At 45.3% G+C, this 19,293-nt stretch overlaps 1 protein-coding gene across 1 annotated transcript in view; it reads left to right on the top strand.

The window, feature by feature from the left end:
- The first annotated feature begins 1,599 nt into the window (after positions 1-1,599).
- PAH (phenylalanine hydroxylase) overlaps positions 1,600-19,293 on the top strand; it is a 62,356-nt gene continuing 44,662 nt past the window's right edge. Inside the window, exons 1-2 of the mRNA XM_084809609.1 lie at positions 1,600-1,717; positions 7,334-7,441. Of these exons, the coding sequence (XP_084665735.1) occupies positions 1,676-1,717; positions 7,334-7,441 (150 nt within the window). The 5' untranslated portion in view covers positions 1,600-1,675. The remainder of the gene's footprint in view (positions 1,718-7,333; positions 7,442-19,293) is intronic.

Raw genomic sequence — 19,293 nt, 5'->3', positions numbered from 1 at the left:
GGTGCTCTAGTCCTAAGCAGTATAAGTCCAGGGTACCTGAAGGATTGCTTAATTTGCTTATCAATTTTATTTCTACAAAACAACTTAGGGCGCAATCCTATGGCCACTAGTCAGGGACTAGACGGCCATAGAATAGGTTGGTTCCCAGGAACCGACCTCCACCCCCTCCCATAGGCAGCACGGACCAGCCCCATGCTCCACATTCATAAGAGGAGCGTGGAGCAGCGAAAATGGGGTCCTGGTGGGGTCCCAGGGCAGGGAGGGCGGAAGTGCCATTCTGATGCTTCCTATGCATTGTTGGGCATCTGTTCCCCCCACTTCCTGTGGCTAGACAGCTGAAATCAGCTCTCTAGCCTTGAATTCAGGGTGGCTGAAATGTGGGGGCGGGGGGATGATCCCCTCCATGCTGCTCCTGCCCTGCATTGGATAGGTGGTTGCCTCTGAGTTTGGAGGCAGCCACCTATCCTGGTAGGATTGTGACCCTTACCGTTAGTAGTTTTTAAATTTTATTGTATTTTATTGTTGTTTAAAGCATGAAGAGCTGTTGCTCTTTGCTGCCTCAATGAGCAACCCGTTCTTAAACATTTTTTTTAATATGACACAGCCAACTGACACTTGATTTTTGCCACCACATTCTGCCTTCACAAAATACATGTGTAAACTCTATCCTCAGTAGGGATGTACGGACTGTGTAAAATCCACTCCATCTATGTTTTGCGGATTGTCAGGCACCTTTCATTCCGTCATCTGCCCACAGATGGATGCAAAAAAAAAATTTTGTCGTGGAAAAATACAGAAATAATTACGTCAGTATTTACGTCAGTATTTACCTCAGTGTGTAATATTTAGTGTAATGTATGTCCCCCATTCCATTCAATGTTTCCTCAGCAGAAACTTATGTATTTTTCTACAGATTTATATGCGTACATTTCTGGAAAGTAAAATAATTATCTGAAAGTCCATAGACTCCACACAGCCTGAGGGGTTCACTCCACAGTGGATTCCACAGGTCGGATTCTTAGAAATCCAAGCTCATTTTAATCCCTCTCAAATTTCTCCAGCATCCCTAATCCACAGTAGTAATAATAATAATAATAATAATAATAGTATGGAAGGGTTACAATTTGATTGATTTTTCTATGTAAAACAGTTGTATTTCTGGGCCACTTAAAAAAAACCCTAGACTGGCTTCTTTACATACACAAGCCTGGAATTTAAGCATAGATGGAAATACTACAAGCTGGAAGGCGACATCCTGTTATTGTTTGTTCACATGGGTGGGAAAAGACCACAGTTTTCAAAGACCTGAAATTAAAATGCCGCAGAGTACAAACCACAAGGGAAGAAAATTAATTCATGCTGCCCATCCAAACAGAAACCATATGTTGAAGCTAAAAGGTGCTCCAATTTTGTGGCTTTCATTGCACATGGGTAAGCAATTTGTGCCTCATGAGCCTGAAGGGGGTGGTGCAGTGGGGTGTGTCAAGAAAGCCCCACCTCTACCCAAACCCTACCAAAGAAGGGGAGAGATCAAAGAAAGGGGCTGACCCTACAGTTGTAAACTCAACTTTAAATACTGTGTACATTGTACACAAAAGTCCCTGCAAACACGGTAAGGTCACCAAATCTCTCCTTCCTGTTACAAAACTCCAGATCGTTATTGCTTTGGGGGAAAATGGATAAAGAGGTCAGCAACATGAATGGAGATACGCTTCAGGTAAGTCCCTTATACTAAGAGAACTTTGCTATTGGGCAGCATCTAAATATTGGTAATGAATAAATAGTAAGGTATGCAAAGAAGCATTTTACTACGGTTACTAGTTTTAGAACTGCCAACTTTTCAACCAGCTTCTGTACCTGTGCCTTTAATGGTGGCGTGATCCATAGCAATTTGTATGCGATAGCATTTTTCTCAATCCTATGAAAAGATTTACCTGCTAATTCCTGCAAGTGAAGTTGCTGTTAAATGCACACTTAACAGGAGCTGGTTGAAAAGTTGCCAACCCATCACAGTCATAATAATTTTACCAAGATCATTCTGGAGAAAGGTGAGCAGAGCTAATGGTCATAGCACTTTTTCACATGTAATACATAATGACAAAGATTTTTGCATAAGTGGTTTGAATTGGTAGAGCAAATATACACAGATAGGACCATTGCAGTGAAACACAGGTATTATACTGCTGTTTCTGACAATGAGAGTGTAATGTGTAGATCCCATACACAAGTATAAATGTATATATGAAATCTGCCTCAAGGAATGCTTACACACTTTTTTAAGGATGCCTGTTTACTTGTGTGTGACATCCACATGTTGCATATTTGCTTTGGGAAACACAGGTACAATACCAAGATTTCCTGCTGCAGTCTTAATGCGTGGAGCTGACCTGAGTCCATACCATACACCCATTCTTGTGGTGCTGATGAAAGACACCTTTCGGGTCTTTCTCATGTGACTGAAGGACATGAGCAGCGGAACTTCTAATTTCCTCAGTCCCTACATCAGCAGTGCACCCTTTCTGCAATTGGTCCACTGGGCTGCCAGCTCCCAAGGGGAATTCCCCCTCCCCATCAGATCGCCAAATGAAATTAATTTTCTGAGCCCTTATGAACACAGTAACATATTTACAACCTTTTTATTTTTATTCTTTTCAGGATCTTGTGCTCTTGCACAAGAGTGCAAGACCACCTCTCCACTATGTAGCAAAGCATACCAGTATCTCCCTCTTGTCAATGTCCTTGTCAATTTCATCCTCCATTTTGGCACTTCCTTTGCTAAGGAACACCTTTGTTCTACTGCAGTAAGCATACTACCCTTAAATCTCCTTCTCTCCTGCACCCATCAGCCACTTTTGGCTTCCCACCCCTTCGTGCTTGTCACTTCCCTCCATTGGTCTCTTTTGCTAACTGCCACAATACATATGGGCAGTGCATGGAATCGCTAAACGTAAACATCTGTCATGGCAGAGCAGTAAAACTGAAGGGAAAATTACACAAATTTCCTAGCAGCAGCCATTCATTCCTGTACACTTGCATAGGACTGGAAAAAAAATGTGAATGTGTTTGGGACACTCTCTGGTGTCCTTCTCAATTTTTAGGAGCACAGGGTGTAGGTCATTGAGAAGGGATGAGGAATGATGGTGGTGACACTAGTGAGATCATGAGGAGCGGCAGGGGTTTTTGCTAGGGCTGTGCACTGCTTCGGCCTCAGGCCTGATCCTGAACCCTGAGTAGAAGCGGGCCACTTTGGGCCATTTGGAGCCCCTTCCGAGGCAAAGCAGAGGGGGCACAAAGCGACCTGGAGCAGGTCAGCGCTCTCTGAAGCACTTGGTGGGCTTTGGCGCTCCGGCAGCCCAGCTCAGCCACACCAGTGCCTCCAGCTCCTTACTTGAGGTGACTCACAGGAGTCGCTGTTGCCACCATCACCGCTGCTGCTATTGCCACTGCCCCTCCCCCAGCTCCTGAGCCCTGGGCACACACTAGCTCTTGTTGCAGGGAGTCATCATTTGCACAGGGGTGTCAGGGGGCCCCTGAAGCGGGATTCAGATGGCCGAATCCCACTTCGGGGTCAGGGTTGGGTTGGGGGGCCCCTGAATCAGCCCGAGCCAAATTGGGCTCACCTCTGAAGCCATGAAGCAGCTTCTAAGTCTGATTGGGTGGTCCCTGCACAGCATTAGTTTTTGCCTCTCTTGCCGGGTGGCTCTCTAGCCATTCCCAACAACCCAGGATAAAGTCGCCCTGCTGGGCTTGGACGTCATGAGAAGCCACCATGGGTATGAACAACCCTGCAATGAGCCATGGGTTCCCAGGGTGGCTTATTCAAGAAAAATAAGGTACCCTGAGGAAAGCCACACAAGGCTCACAGAACAGAACAACCCACCACGGGTGATCAGCCATGGTGAGTTGTCCTGTCGTGCGAACCAGGTCAGTGTCAATGTTTGTTTCAGCTTCTGTGTGCTTCTCTCTTGTTTGGCTACAGCCTGTTTTAAAGATCAGCTTTTTCCTGTAGACTAAACTGATGTGTTTGAAGTTAAAAGACCCTAGACTACCACAGTGGCATCTGAATAATGGAGTCCTGACTTTCATTGGGGGGGGGGAATGGAATGGTGTAAAAAATATCCCCTCCACAGCTGGATTTCCAAACAAACTTGTTCAAGATTTGTTCCTCAAAACATTGTGCAACCTCTCACCAGTCTTCAGGTGTTTCCAATGTCTTTGCCACTTATAGAATCATAGAATAGTAGGGTTGGAAGGGGCCTACAAGGCCATCGAGTCCAACCCCCTGCTCAGTGCAGGAATCCAAGTTGGACCATCCCTGGCAGGTGGCTGTCCAGCCTCATCTTGAAGGCCTCCAGTGTGGGAGAGCCCACCACCTCCCCAGGTAATTGGTTCCATTGTCATATTGCTCTTACAGTCAGGACGTTTTTCCCGATGTTCAGGCAGAATCTGGCTTCCTGTAACTTGAGCCCATTCTTCCGTGTCCTGCACTCTGGGATGGTCAAGAAGAGATCCTGGCCTTCTTCTCTGTGACAACCTTTCAAGTACTTGAAGAGTGCTATCATATCTCCCCTCAGTCTTCTCTTATCAAGGCTAAACATGCCCCGTTCTTTCAGTCTCTCTTCATAGGGCTTTGTTTCCAGTCCCCTGATCATCTTTGTTGCCATCCTCTGAACCCTCTCCAGTTTGTCTGCATCCTTCTTAAAGTGTGGTGCCCAGAACTGGACACAGTACTCCAGATGAGGCCTAACCAGTGCTGAGTACAGGGGAACTAGTACTTCCCAGGATTTGGAAGCTATGCTTCTATGAATGCAGCCCAAAAGAGCATTTGCCTTTTTTGCAGCCACATCACATTGTTGACTCATATTCAGCTTGTGATCGACAACAATTCCAAGATCCTTCTCGCTTGTAGTGTGGTTGAGCCACGTATCCCCCATCTTGTAACTGTGTATTTGGTTTCTTTTTCCTAGGTGCAGAACTTGGCATTTATCCCTATTCAATTTCATTCTGTTGTTTTCTGCCCAGCTCTCCAGTCTATCCAGATCACTTTGAATTTTGTTTCTGTCTTCCAAAGTATTAGCTATCCCGCCCAATTTTGTGTCATCTGCAAATCTGATCAGCATTCCCTGCACCTCCTCCTCCAAGTCATTAATACAAATGTTGAAGAGCACTGGGCCCAGGACTGAGCCCTGCGGTACCCCACTCGTTACCTCTCCCCAGTTTGAGAAGGTCCCATTGATAAGCACTCTTTGAGTCCGATTCTGTAGCCAACTTCTTCTTTAGCAAGATCACTTGTAGTTAGGGATGTACGAAAGTCACTTACCTTTTTGCAGGGGTGATTCGCAGTGGGGGGGAGGCGCTCCGCACCTCCCCCCGAAATCCTAACCTGGCCAGCTCCGCTTCGCGGCAACTCCGTGGAGCCACCAGCCGGGTGCATTCGCAGGCGTCTGGAGCCTGAGGACCCAAATGGCGGCCGCTACAGCGGCCGCCATTTGCGTTCATGTTTTTGGCCATGATAGGCTACGTAAATATTTACATAGCCTATCACGGCGAAAGACAGGGTCGCAAATGGCGGCCGCTACACCATTTGCGCCCCTGTTTTTTTACCGTGATAGGCTACGTAAATATTTACATAGCCTATCATGGCAAAAAAAACCAGGAACGCAAATGGCGGCAGCTACTGCGGCTACCATTTGCGTTCCCTTTTTTTGCCATGATAAGCTACGTAAATACTTACATGGCCTATCATGGCCTCCGCAGGGACACAAATGGTGTCCCTGCGTTAGCCGTGATAGGCTATGTAAGTATTTACATAACCTATCGCAGCCTAAACAGGGAAGCGAAATGTAAGTGCTCCGTTTTGCACGCCTTGAGGGGTGGTGTGGGGTGTGGGGCTTCGTTCCGCCACGGATTTCGCGGGGGCTGAATGCACTGGCATTCAGCTTCACTGAAATCCGTGGCGGAATTCTCAGACATCCTACTTGTAGTGAATGGTTTTTATTAGCTTCTCATGCCAAGACATTTCCCAATCCTCACCCTAAGATCTTGTGACCATGCAATAGACTTGTCAGAATGTTGAGTTTGGCCCAGATGTTTTGAGTTTGTCCCATTTTTATTTTTTATTTTTGCAACAAGCATTAATGGGAAAAGAGTTCTGGCAAAGGGTTAGCCTGACATTTGGTAAGGCCTCCTCACCAGCTTCACTGATATGGTCCAAGACAATGGTTGAATTGCACAAATACCAGAACACAACTGATACTTGCTAGAAGCAATGTTGGCCATTTATTAAGAGTCTCTTTTTGTCTCTGGCTCAACACGTACCGCTCCATTCATTGTTGAAGACTGAACAATCAGCAGCCAGGAATATTGACTGTGTTTTTAATAGACTCAAAGATGCCAGATTTACTTTTTGTATGTGTATATACTGTATGTGTATATTTAAAAAGTAAGGTGCTTTTAAATAGTATATTTACTATTTAAAAAGTAAGGTGCTAGTCCTCATTGCTATAAAATAGTCAAATGTAAAAGATGTGCCACATTTTACAGATAGAGTAGCTTCACTTACAGCTTTATAACAAACTCCTCTCCTCCTCTTCCACCCACCCACCCACCCACAAGTCTTTGCAGCTTAAATTTTGTGAAGGTTATTGTAGAGGAGGCAAAAACTTTCAAGAGCTCTTCTTTCTTTTAATAGTTTTGAAATCTATAGAAAGATGTATTAGATGTATTAGAATCACCTTGTAAGAGAGCCTGGGTATTGCAGCATGCTTTGTGAATCTAGGAAGCTTGGCTTCTATAAAATACTTCTTACTTTAGTTGGCACCAGCAATATCCTTCTCTGGGAAATCCATATCAGAAAAAAATAAACATTATTGTACACAATTGCCTAACATGCAAAAATATTTGCAAGCAATTTTCCTAATTTAACGCATTTTCATATGATTTTCATGAGTATATGCACTGTTGTGTGTACCCTAATATATGAATTCTTGCATCCATTTTATTTTTAATTGAAGGACTCCATTGCAGAATTTGGGGAATTTTGAATTTTGAAAGATGACTGAGTTTTGGTTTGCGTATTGGTTTGAAAGAGCCAAATTACGTACACTTGTACTAAACTGCAAAGTAAACCATTTTTTTCTCCCATCCCAAGGCCAGATCTACTATGCTGAAATTTGGAACCAATAGATATATACAAAAACTGTCATTGATGTGTTTCTTTAGAAAAAGTGTCTATTAGACTTGGGCCACTCATACCCTATTTGAACTCTTGCTTTCAGTGCTGTTAATTTCCAGGAATGGAAGACACACAATTCACTGCATATTTATTTTATAGGAATCCAGATACATTGAAGAAAGCATTGCCCAGAGCAATGCAATCTCCTTGATTTTTTCTCTCAAAGAAGAAGTTGGAGCATTGGCTAAGGTCCTACGCATATTTGAGGTATTTGTTATGTAGAATCCCACAGACATTTCAGAATTGGAGTCCAGCTGTCAAAAGGATTGTCACTCATGATGTTTGGCCGTTGATTTTGATACCACTGCCATGCATGCCCCCCCCAGCCTCCCCCCCATGTGTGTTCATTATGCACACATTAAAAGTGTCTGGAAAAGGCTCTTCTGTTATGATATCGCAACATTCTCCTTTTCCCCACTCTTGCCCCATATCATTGGCTGCTAATGGTGAAGGAGGTGGGGAAATGTGGATTGTCACAAGTTCTACTACAGATGGCAGAGGCTGGAATGAGATGTGCTATTTTTGGTATCAGCCATGCATGTACTGCTTGGAGCATGGTTCCAGCCATATTTCTTTGGGAAGAAAGGAACTGTTTCCCTCTGAGACCTCATTCCACGTACACTGGACCACTAAGTGTCATTGATACTGTGTGTGTATATGTTTGTTTAAGAGCCATGAAGATGACAATAGAATTACTCATGCCCCTGCTTGTCTGAGGCAAAGTGTCTCATTTTGAAATACCAGGCTCTGTGGTTTTATTTGTTTCCCTTAAGAACATCTGTTCTTAAAAGCAACACAATAGAGAGGAAAAGTTATAAACAAAACAAAATGTGTAATAAACTGTGCCCCAAATATTTTGTATGGGGGGGATTTAAATTAGCTAGCAAATGAAATATGGGGGGTGGGGTAGGAAAAAGTTGTATGTCCCAAGACATCTCTTTGTTAACTCAGGGAAAAGTTAATGATTAGCCAGAAGAATGAGAATGGTAAAGTCCCTTTCCAGAAAAACAAGTGTGTGTACGCATGGAACAATTCCAGAACTGGATTTTCAGTTGATGCATCAAACTCCAAACTAATTCTGTACATTAAGCATCACAATAGGGTGTATTTGGGTATGGGAGTTAGAGCTGCCTTGTGACTTAACCTTGCAAAATGCCTCTCTTGGAGTTCTCAGATGTCATTTAGGTGGTCATCTACCATGAAGATTCACTATCTCTATCTTATCACCTTTGTAGTATTCACTTGACATTTCAGGTTGGGGTGGGGATGGGGTTCTCTTCATGATAGGGATGTCCGCCACTGGGAAATCAACTTATTTTTTGGCTCAGTTGAGTTCTGCGGCATGTACGACCTGCTTTGCACTTGTGAGCTGAGCTGTGGGTTGTTCCACAAACTTCAGGAACTTTTTTGTGCATTTTGCAAGGGAAGGTTCTACAATTTGTGCAAATGACAGCTGAATTTGCACAAATTACAGCTGAATTTGTGGAAATCACACACATTCAGCCATAATTCATGCGAATTTGGCTGTAATTTGCACAAATTGCTGAGAAATCTGTGCAAATTGCAGAACCTCCCCCCCATGCACAAAATTCCTGGAAAATCTGCAAACTTGCCCAACTCACTGCAGATCAAGTCAGGTGCAGCAGCAGAAACCAAAACAAAGTCCAGGGGGCGAGCCTGAGAAAACCCATTGAACCCGTGTCCCAAATGGATTTCTCCAACATCCATACTTCATGATACTTTACTTTGAATGACATGCATTGATAGCATCCCTTCCTTCCTTTCTTCAAAGCTTTTACTATATTTCCTATCATGGGTCCTCTGTGCAGCAGCAAAACCACCACACTGCTGCTACCACTTAGAAAAGATGTAGAAAATGTAACTGTGTATCATCAAACCAAGATCTGAGCTGCCAGCCTAGACTCAATCTATATATTGATTGGCTGCTGCAGAGTTCTAGGCATCCCATGGTGGACACTGTTCTGTTCTCACTGTGGAGGTCTGGGAAGTCACGGATGTGGCTTAGAGTCATCAGCTCATTGAACCTGAGGGGCCTTGGAAGCTATCCAGTCCAGTGGTGGGCAGACTTCAAGAGTGTGGGATCTACTTAGCTTTTTTTTTTCTAGAACCTAGAGATCCACCAAACAGAGTCTTGTGCAAAACACATGCATTTATAATGAAAGAATTTCCAGCCCAAGAACTTGTTTTGAGTACCGAACTGAATGGAGTTCACAGTCCTTCCACACAAAAATCCATTCCTCATTACCCCAAGTTCTCTTCATTTCAGCAGTATAATTTAGGATAGCAGGAGAATCATTTTAGTGATGCTATTGCTAAAACAACTGGGAGTCAGAAATCCCGACCAATCTACTGTGAATCTCTCAGAGACCTGCCTGTAGATCTACTTACCCCCATCTAGTCCAGTTTTGAGCTCAAAATCCAGAGCTAGAGTATCTCCAGCAGGTGCCTGTCCAGTCTGAGCCTGAAGACTTCTAGTAAGGGAGAATCCAACCCCTGCCCTTTCAGGTAATTGCTTCTATTATCAAACTTATCTTACCATCAAGATGTTTCTTTTAATGTTCAACCAAAATCTACCTTCCTGTAACTCAGGTTTGGCAACACATGGCCTTCAGGTCACATGCAGCCTTCCTGGCCTTTTGTGAAGCCCCCACTTGCCCCACCACTGAAATTCAGTGGCACCAAGGCAGGGGGGAAAAGCTCCTTTGAAAGGAAAGAAATCAGTGGTTTGGTGCCACGTTTTGGTGGTGCGGATGTTGCAGCAAAAGGGCGCTGTTTTAAAGCAAGATAGCCTCTTTGTACTGCCCCCATTGCTGGTCTGGCAGCAGGGGACGTGGGAGAAAGGGTGCAGCTCCTAGTGGGACCTGGGGGGCAATGCTGCTCCTGACTCCTGGAAGTTGCCCAAGCCTGTTGTAACTGAAGCCTATTCGATCTCATCCAGGCTTAGCACAGAACATGTATTTGACCTCTTCTGTGTGACAGCCCTTCTGGGATTTGCTGGAAGTATCATGTTCCCTCTTGCAGTCTTCTCTTTTCCAGGCTAAACCTACTCAGTTCCTTCAACCTTTCAGCATGGACTTGTTTTCCACCTAATGGCCCCTTAGAGCACAATCCTCTACATGTCTACTCAGATGTAAGTGCTGTTGAGTTCAATGAGGCTTACTTCCAGACAAGCAGATCTAGGATTGCAGACTAAGGGCACAATCCTGTGCAGATACGTGGCCGCCTCTGAAGGATCGTTCGCTCTGCACTCCTCCTGCCCTGCATTTTCAGCTATACAGCCGATGTGGCTGTCTAGCACCAGGAGGGCTGAGCGGGGGTAGAGGCTGCCATATAATATATTGGATGTGTTGTACAAGCATTTCCACCCTCCCCGCCCCGGAATGCCCCCCAGGAACACCCCATTTTGGCCACTCCATGCTCCTCTTGCGAGTGCGGAGCACGGGGCTTTTCCATGCTGCCTGCGAGGCAGCGCGGAAGTGGGGGAAGGTTGGTTCTCCGGGAACCGACCTTGGAGCACGGGCTCTGAGGTCGGTTCCTGGAAAACCAGATATCCTATGGCTGTCTAGCCACTGACTAGTGGCCATAGGATTGTTCCCTCCATTAGTTATGAATAAAGGTGGGGAGGTGTCAACAGAACACAGTGGTGCTATTAGCGAGGCAATAGAATTTGTCCAGTGTAGAGGGCAATGGCTCAGTGGTACAGCTTGGGATTTGCATGCAAAAGCTTCCTGGTTCAGTTCACTTAGGGTAAAAGATCTCCAGTAGCAGCCCTTGGCCTAATTTCAAAAGCCCTCTGTAAGCAATCAGTTGATATCTCCGGCAAGAGCAATTTGTCGCTCCACTGGCAGGCTGTTGGGCAAAGAGGGAGAGGGAAAAGGGGGTGGCAGAGAGAGACAGAAAAAGACCGGGGGCTGGCCCCACCTACTTTTGGTTCTGCACACCACTGGCTTTGACCCCACTCACATGGCATGCAGTCTCCAATAGATTATCCCCTGAGGAATGCAGCCCAGGCCACCAAAAAGAGTTCTCCCACCCCCTCTTTTTTATAGAGCCTTGTAGTAAGTCAGAGGACTTTTAACAAAGATTCTTCTGCTCCTCAAACCTCTTAAGCAAACTTCAAAGCAGTCACTATCTCTTTCAGTAATATGGATGCACTTACCCAAGCACTGTTTGCTTTAGTCAGTGAAAGCCTTCTAGTAGGTGGTAACATCTGTTCCTTTCCAGAGGGGAGTGGTGTTTGAATATTGATGCAATGGGCATAATCATTTGCTGCTGGATATCTATTTGGACCAGCTAAAAATTAACCATCAACCATTCTGATGTAAGAAATGCATATCTATCCATGGAGGCTGGTGGCTCCAATTTTGGTGAGGCTGTAGATCGATTCTGGGTTTCTGTCAGAACCAGCCAGAACTCTAAAGGAGCTATCCAAGATGCTGCAACTATTTTGAGGATAGAGTTTGACACCTTGCGTAGCTACTTTAGAGTTCTGGTTGGTTCTGACTGAAACCCCGAATGGATTTACAGCCCCACAGAAATTGGAGCCACCAGCCTCATAAGAACATAAGAATAGGCATGCTGGATCAGACCAAGAGTCCATCTGGTCCAGCATTGTGTTCACACAGTGGCCAACCAGATGCCCACCACAAGCAGGACATGAGTGCAACAGCACCCTCCTGCCCATGTTCCCCAGGAACTGGCATACATAGGCTCTCTGCCTCTGGTATTGGAGGTAGCACAGAGCCACCAGGATTAATAGCCACTGATAGCCTTTTCCCCAAGGCCTTTAAAGCCATCCAAATTGGTGGCCATCACTACATCCTGTGGTAGCAAATTCCATAGTTTACCTATGTGCTGTGTAAAGAAGGTCTTCTTTTTATCTGTCCTGAATCTCCCATCCAGATGGATGGATGGATAGATAGACAGACAGATAGATAGATACTCTCACATTCACATTTTAAATGGGGATTTGGCATTTTAAGCAGGAATATATATTTGGATGGAGTAAGGGCTCAACTACTGTGCTTCCCACCCCCCTTTTCATAAGAGCACTTACATTCCATAAAGTAAATTTTATTTCTTTTATTTTTTTTACATAGCAAAACTTTCTTCTGAACATGCCCCTATATTATGAAATGGGTCATCACAGTTTGATAAGAAAACAATGGAATGGTTTTGTCTCTCAGAACATAGTTATGGTCACAGGGAAGGACCCATTTCTTGTCCTCATCAGACATGACTCCACCATCATTGGGACACAAGCAAAGGCCTATAGAACACGTGTGCAGAACCTCAGGCCTGGGGCAAAATCCAGTGATTCTGGGGTCCCAATCTGGTCTTCCATGGTTCCCCAGATAGCCATGCCCTTTTCCCCTGGCTTTCACCCCTTTACACTGACCACCAATCTTTTGATGGTTTGCTGGTCTTTGTGCAGCTTTTCCCCCATTCTAAAAGGGTGAAATACCTCTCCTAAAGTTTCATTGCTGGCAGTCAGAGCTTTAAGCTCAAATATGCTGGTATATTTAGCCCCACCCCTTTTGCCTTTGACCCCACTCACCACTGGAATGCAGCCCCCAAGAGCTTCTTTGAAATGGAATTCAGTCTTCAGGCTGAAAGAGGTTCAACACCCCTGCTGTAGAAGATATGAATGAGCATACAGCCCCTTCACCCCTCCCTTCATGGTGGGAACCAAAAAAACATGCAGTTTGGATACTAAACCATCTTCCATGCAGTTGGACACTAAAGCAATTTCAAGCCATGGTTTAATATCCAGGCTTGTTCATAGAATCATCGAATAGTAGGGTTGGAAGGGGCCTACAAGACCATCGAGTCCAACCACCTTCTCCATGCAGGCATCCAAGTCAGTTCTGAAGTGGTTAACCATGGCTTTGCAGTTTGTGGGAAATGAGAAGCTATAGTTAATGGAAGACTTCCTGCTTGGTTTGCTCACTTATGTGAAGGTAGGAGCATAGGAGCTGTGTGCATGCCCAAGAGGCATGTTGTTATTAAGCTGGAATATGATCATCCGAATAGGGATGGGAGAACCAGGAATGTTCGAGCTTGCTGAAATTCTCCGAACTTCACTTTGAAGTTCCTTCACCTCACTCCTGTTTTCATTTCCAACATTTTTTGGTTCATTAGAACAGGAAAAATACACATTTTGAATGGGAAAAGTGCACATTTCTGTGCACATTTTTCAAAAGTACACTCTCCCCACCCCCCATGGACTAAAGCGTGAAAATGTGTCTGTGCGTGTGTGTTTAAATTGCATTTCAAAGTGCACATTTCCCCTCAAATTGCACATTTTTCTAATGCTATCACAAGTTCAGGAATGTGCAGTCATTTTTCAAAACACGCATTTCCATTTGCATATTTGCATTTGGGATTGCAAACAGGGCAAGTCTGGATAACTGGGAAAATGAACTGAAATTCTCGTACACCCCTATATCCAAACACAGCCGCTATGGAAACATCCTTAAGAACGTGAAGATGTTGATGCTCTGCTCAGTCCAATCTGTATTGCACTCAGTTGCCACTCCCTGAAAAAGCTATGAAACAGTATATCCAGATGCAGAAGAAGCCCTTTTAATAGCAAAGTTCATGCAAATAAGCTACAGTAGGGCAGCGGGGGTGAGGGTGGGGGTGTTGTAACAGCCTCTTCTATTCCAATATCTGGAAATTCAAGACGAGAGAAACTACAGAGCCGTTGATTCAAGAAACCCAAACGTCCCACATGCCAAAGCATCTTGGAACCTGCTGGAAACAGATTTTGGTGTTAATGAAATGTGGCGAAAAATGAACTTTATTTGTTGACAAGTTATTGGACAGAGCACATAAAGAAGGAAATCCCAGCTCCAAGCTTGGTTCATACCACAATTGCGAAACCTGATTAAGAATGCAATCCTATAATATGTCTACTCAGAAGTAAGTGCCATCGAGGTCAATGGGGCTTACTCCCAAGTAAGTGGGTATAGGATCACAGCTTTAATGTTCAAAAATAGCATAGAATAGACAGAACTGTAGTCACAGGACATAGAAAGCCACCTTGTACAGAGTCAGGGAATTCATCTACCTATCTCAGCCTTCTCTACATGGATTGGCAGCTTTCCAGGGTTTCAGATAGAGGACTTCCCCAGCCCTTCCCGGAGGCATCAGAGAGCGAACCTGGGGCCTTTTGCATGCAAAGCAGCTGCTCTGCCCCTGAGCTACAGCCCAGCCCCAAGCACTGAGATGCTGCTTGTGTGGGTGGAAATCTGGGAGTTAGAGAATCACACACAGCCCATGTGGCTGCTGATTTATATGTCGAAGTTGCACTAAGGTGGCCACTGATGCACTGCCAAAAAACAGAGGAAATGCACCATGAAAAGGAGGAGAAAAGAGGGCGCAGATCTGCTTGAAATGTGCCTAGGCTCATTTTTATGTGTAGATGCACATTTAGAGATAATTACTATAATTTAAAACGAAATTTGGTTCTCCAGAATGGAGAAAACATTGACCAAGTGACCTGTGTACCTACTCAGCCTGCTGTTCAGGTGCTCACTTACTTACTTATTAAATTTATTAATTGCCTATCTGGCCAGTCACCCAGCCACTCTGGGCAATGTAAAACAATAAAACCAGTTTACACAATAAAATTCAACATTAAAAACATCACATTTCTAAAATTACCCTAGCCCACCCCAAATGCCTGCCTGAACAACCATGTTTTTCATGAGATTTGTCTCATGGTTAGGCTTGCTTGCTTGAGTTGCTTGCTTGAAGTTCTTTTAGATATGTCGTCTTGTGTATATTGTCTGTTCGTGTGGCTTTTAACCTCTGTATACTGTATTCTTTAATATTTTTAGTCTTTGTAAACTGCCCAGAGAACTTATTGGACAGTATAGAGATGATGATGATGATGATGATGAATGCCAATCACCAGTTGTTGTTGTTGTTAACTTCAAGGCCCTTGCTGCCTCTTCTGATACTTCTTTATCTTCAAACAGAGGACATCTTTAAATAGAGGGCTGTCCTATGTAAAGTAGGACACACAACCACCCTAACAGCCCCAGCCCAAAGTATCTCACTGCCTGGCACCCACCACCATGCATGCCCCACCTTATGCCCCCTCCTGGTTGCAGGGTTCACACACAAGCTCACCTGAACTCTCACGAGAGCTTTGATGGGTCTTGCGAGAGGTCAAGCACTTTGCAGGAGAGTTCGACTGAGCTCTTGCAGGATCAACCATGATCTCACCAGTCCCGTAACTAGGGATGGCAGAGAATTCCGCCACGGATCTCGGTGAGGCCGAATGCCAGTGCATTCGGCCCCCCGAACTGCGTGTCGGAACGGCCTCCCCCCCCCCCCGCGGATCCCCCCCGGGATGAGACTTACCTGGGGCGGATCTTCCGGGCGGCAGCAGCTCCAGTGGCAGCTCCGGCGGCGGGGCAGCGGCGGCCGGTCTTCCAACCGGCTGCCACTGCCGCCATTTCCAGTGTTAAAAAAAAAAAAAAAAGACGTGATAGGCTACATAAAGATTTACGTAGCCTATCATGGCTAGGTTAAAAAAAAAAAACGTGATAGGCTACGTAAATCTTTATGTAGCCTATCACGTCTGACTTTTTAAAAAAAAACACCGCGTGTACGCAAATGGCGGCGGCTATGGCCGCCGCCGCCATTTGCGTTCCTTATTTTGGCCCATCTTAGTCTACGTAAATATTTATGTAGACTAAGACGGCGAAAATAAGGGCAACGCAAATAGCGTAGCGGATGCTATTTGCGTTCCCCTTATTTTTGCCGTCTTAATCTATGTAAATATTTACGTAGACTAAGACGGGCCAAAATAAGGAATGCAAATTGTGGCACCCATGGGCGCCGCCATTTGCGTACACGTGGTTTTTTGTTTGTTTTTTTAATCAGCCGTGATAGGCTACGTAAAGATTTATGTGGCCTATCACGGCTGACTACAGGGACACAAACGGCGGCGGCTATGGCCGCTGCCATTTGCATCCCTGCTAGCCAGCGACCGGATGTCTGGCTGCTGGCGGAGCCGGCCGGCGGGTCTGTGGAATCCCTGTGGAGCGGAGCCAGCCGGCCAGGATTCTGGGGGGAGGGAGGGAGCGCCTCCCCCCCCAGCGGAACCCGGTGGAGACAGTTTCGTACATCCCTACCCGTGACTGCAGTAAGGGAAATTTCGTACATCCCTACCCGTGACTGCAGTATGGGAAAGCAGGGGGTGCACGACGGGAGGGCCAGCTGCTGCTCCAACTGCCAGCACCAACCAATGGCTGGCATCAGCAGCATGCAGTTGGATGAGGCAGTGGGGTGGGGGGCCCGCAATTGCCCCCACCCGCAGTCTGCTGCCTGAGCAAGGGATACATCTTGCCTAATGACAGGGCCAGCCTTGCACCCTAACATGTACAAATTTAACCTACAGTTTATTGTGTTGTTTCGTGTTTGTTTGTTTTGCACTTGTCCTTTAACAGCAACTCTCCGAGGCAAGTCTCCGTTGTTCACATTTTACTGGTCTGTTGAACTGAGGGTGTGTTTACATTTCTTATTTGCATTTATTTATTTATTTATTTATTTCATTTCTATACCGCCCAATAGCCGAAGCTCTCTGGGCGGTTCATGTTAGTTTGTTGGAATTATCCCAGCACTGGGGGGAGAATAAACAAAAGCTAGGCACACAGCAAATCTACTGGCAATAATAAATGAGAAACTGGGGAGCTGTTGTTTCCTAGAGATTCTGCCCAGCTTTAACAAGAATGAGTTTATTTCAAGAACTGAGAGATATTTTAATTTCTATTTCCAATTAGTTGCAATTTTAGCATTAGACACCAGGTGGAAGATGAGTACTGAAATTAGGATTCGCAAACTTTTCTAGTTCTTCTAAACCCCTATAAATATTTTTGATTGATGTGCTTCATAGTAATAAAGAGACTTGGATGCATATAAGCAGGAGATATAATGCAATTTTGGCTTGGAAGAGGCCAATAAAGGAAAGAAGCACCAAAGGCAGTTTTTACAGTCCAGTCCTATGTATGTCTACCTGCTGTGTTCAATAGAATTTACTGTGGCTGCCTATATCTTGCCAAAAAAGAGGAAATGCATCATCAAAAAAGAGAACAAAAACGGACAGAGATTTTCATAAAATGCCCATATGCAAATCTCTGGGACTAGCCGTACCCACTATAGAAGCCATTTTATGAATGGGCAAGCCTTCCTGTGGCAGTCATTTTGTGAGAGCACCCACAACACTCTCATAATCCCAAATCTGCCCACTGACTGAGAAAGGTTGGGGACGCCCTGCTCTATGGTCACAGACGTGTCTGCCATCTGTCCTTTTCTGGGGTCCCCAAATCATTGATTCCCCTCTGCAATGCTCTGAAATGGGTTATTGAAAATTTCACATCCTCTCCTTGCTGTGGCATTACTGGTGGAGGTTACTGCAGCATCACACTAGCACAGAGTTCTTTGTATCCAACCTAATCTTAATGGCAATGGTAGACTGCTGGAGATGAGAACGGGGCTGTACAAGTTTCTGTCTGTTGTTCTAAGGTGCAATTCAACTGACTGACCAAATGGAATACTTGAGATAGCTCTTGCAATGAAGGCAAATATATCTCCCATATAAATTGAAAGCCTCAATCCCAGTCGTGATCCCATGGAGGACCCCTCCCTGGGAGCAGACTGTGACTGGCTGGCTCTGGTCTCCATCATAATAAATCTTGTTTGGAGTAATTTTTAACTTCTCCTAACTCTGGAGTCCTCCAGTGATTTGTGTGCACCTAATTAAATAGCACATACAAAGCATTGTCTGTGTGCGATGCAGACCTTTAGAGAACTAAAACAACTTGACCTTGGGGCTCAGCCTAGTTAAATGCATTCTTTGCATGGAGGCTGCCTCAATTAGGAGAACATCTTTCCTGAACCACAGGATTTGAATGCACTTCTGACCTTTTCAACTTATTGTGTTGGTATCTGGCCAAACAATTAACGTTCATCCATAGTGTCCATGGTGAAGAACGTAGGAACGTTGCACATCCAGCAATGTTCATTGCTTATTGGCAGGGAATCATCTCAGCTTTCTGTGTGTGTAATGGGTAGATTCTCAGTAACCTGCTCTTGAATATATTCAAGGTTCAATGGCAAAAAAGCAGCATTTGCTGTGGCTGCTCTTAGAGGTAGCTACTTTTCATCATGACCACCCTGGCACCCCCTTTAAAAATACAACAGTGGAATATGTGCCTTTGGCATGCAAACCAAGTACATAGGCCCATTTAGGGATGTACGAAAGTTCCGCCATGGATCTTGGGGAGGCGGAATGCCAGCGCATTCGGCCCCCCGAAACCGGTGGCGGAAAGGCCCGCCACCCCCCCACCATCCCCCTGGGACGGGACTTACCTGGAGGGATCTTCCTGGCGGTGGCGGTGGCGGCTCCGGCGGCGGTTCCGGCGGCGGTTCAGTGGCGGTGGCTGCCGCAGCCGGTCTTCCGACCGGCCGCCGCCGCCGCCATTTCCAGGTTTAAAAAAACAAAAAAACAAAAAAACGTGATAGGCTACGTAAAGATTTACATAGCCTATCATGGCTAGATTTTAAAAAAACACCGTGATAGGCTACGTAAATCTTTACGTAGCCTATCACGGCTGATTAAAAACAACAACAACAACACTCATACGCAAATGGTGGCGGCCATGGCCGCAGCCATTTGCATTCCTTATTTTGGCACGTCTTAGTCTACGTAAACATTTACGTAGACTAAGACGGCGAAAATAAGGGGAACGCAAATAGCGTAGATGCTACGCTATTTGCGTTCCCCTTATTTTCGCCGTCTTAGTCTACGTAAATGTTTACGTAGACTAAGACGTGCCAAAATAAGGAATGCAAATTGTGGCGCCCATGGGCGCCGCCATTTCCGTACGCGCTTTTTTTGTTTTTTTTTTAATCAGCCGTGATAGGCTACGTAAAGATTTACATAGCCTATCACGGCTGACTGCAGGGACGCAAATGGCGGCGGCTACGGCCACTGCCATTTGCGTCCCTGCTAGCCAGCGGCT

Source organism: Heloderma suspectum, chromosome 7 (genome assembly GCF_057233095.1).
Source record: "Heloderma suspectum isolate Gila_16-S chromosome 7, 16-S_ref, whole genome shotgun sequence".
NCBI classification, from domain to species: Eukaryota; Metazoa; Chordata; class Lepidosauria; order Squamata; family Helodermatidae; genus Heloderma; species Heloderma suspectum.
Note: the sequence above shows the minus strand (reverse complement) of the source record. Positions and strands in the feature narration are given on the sequence as shown.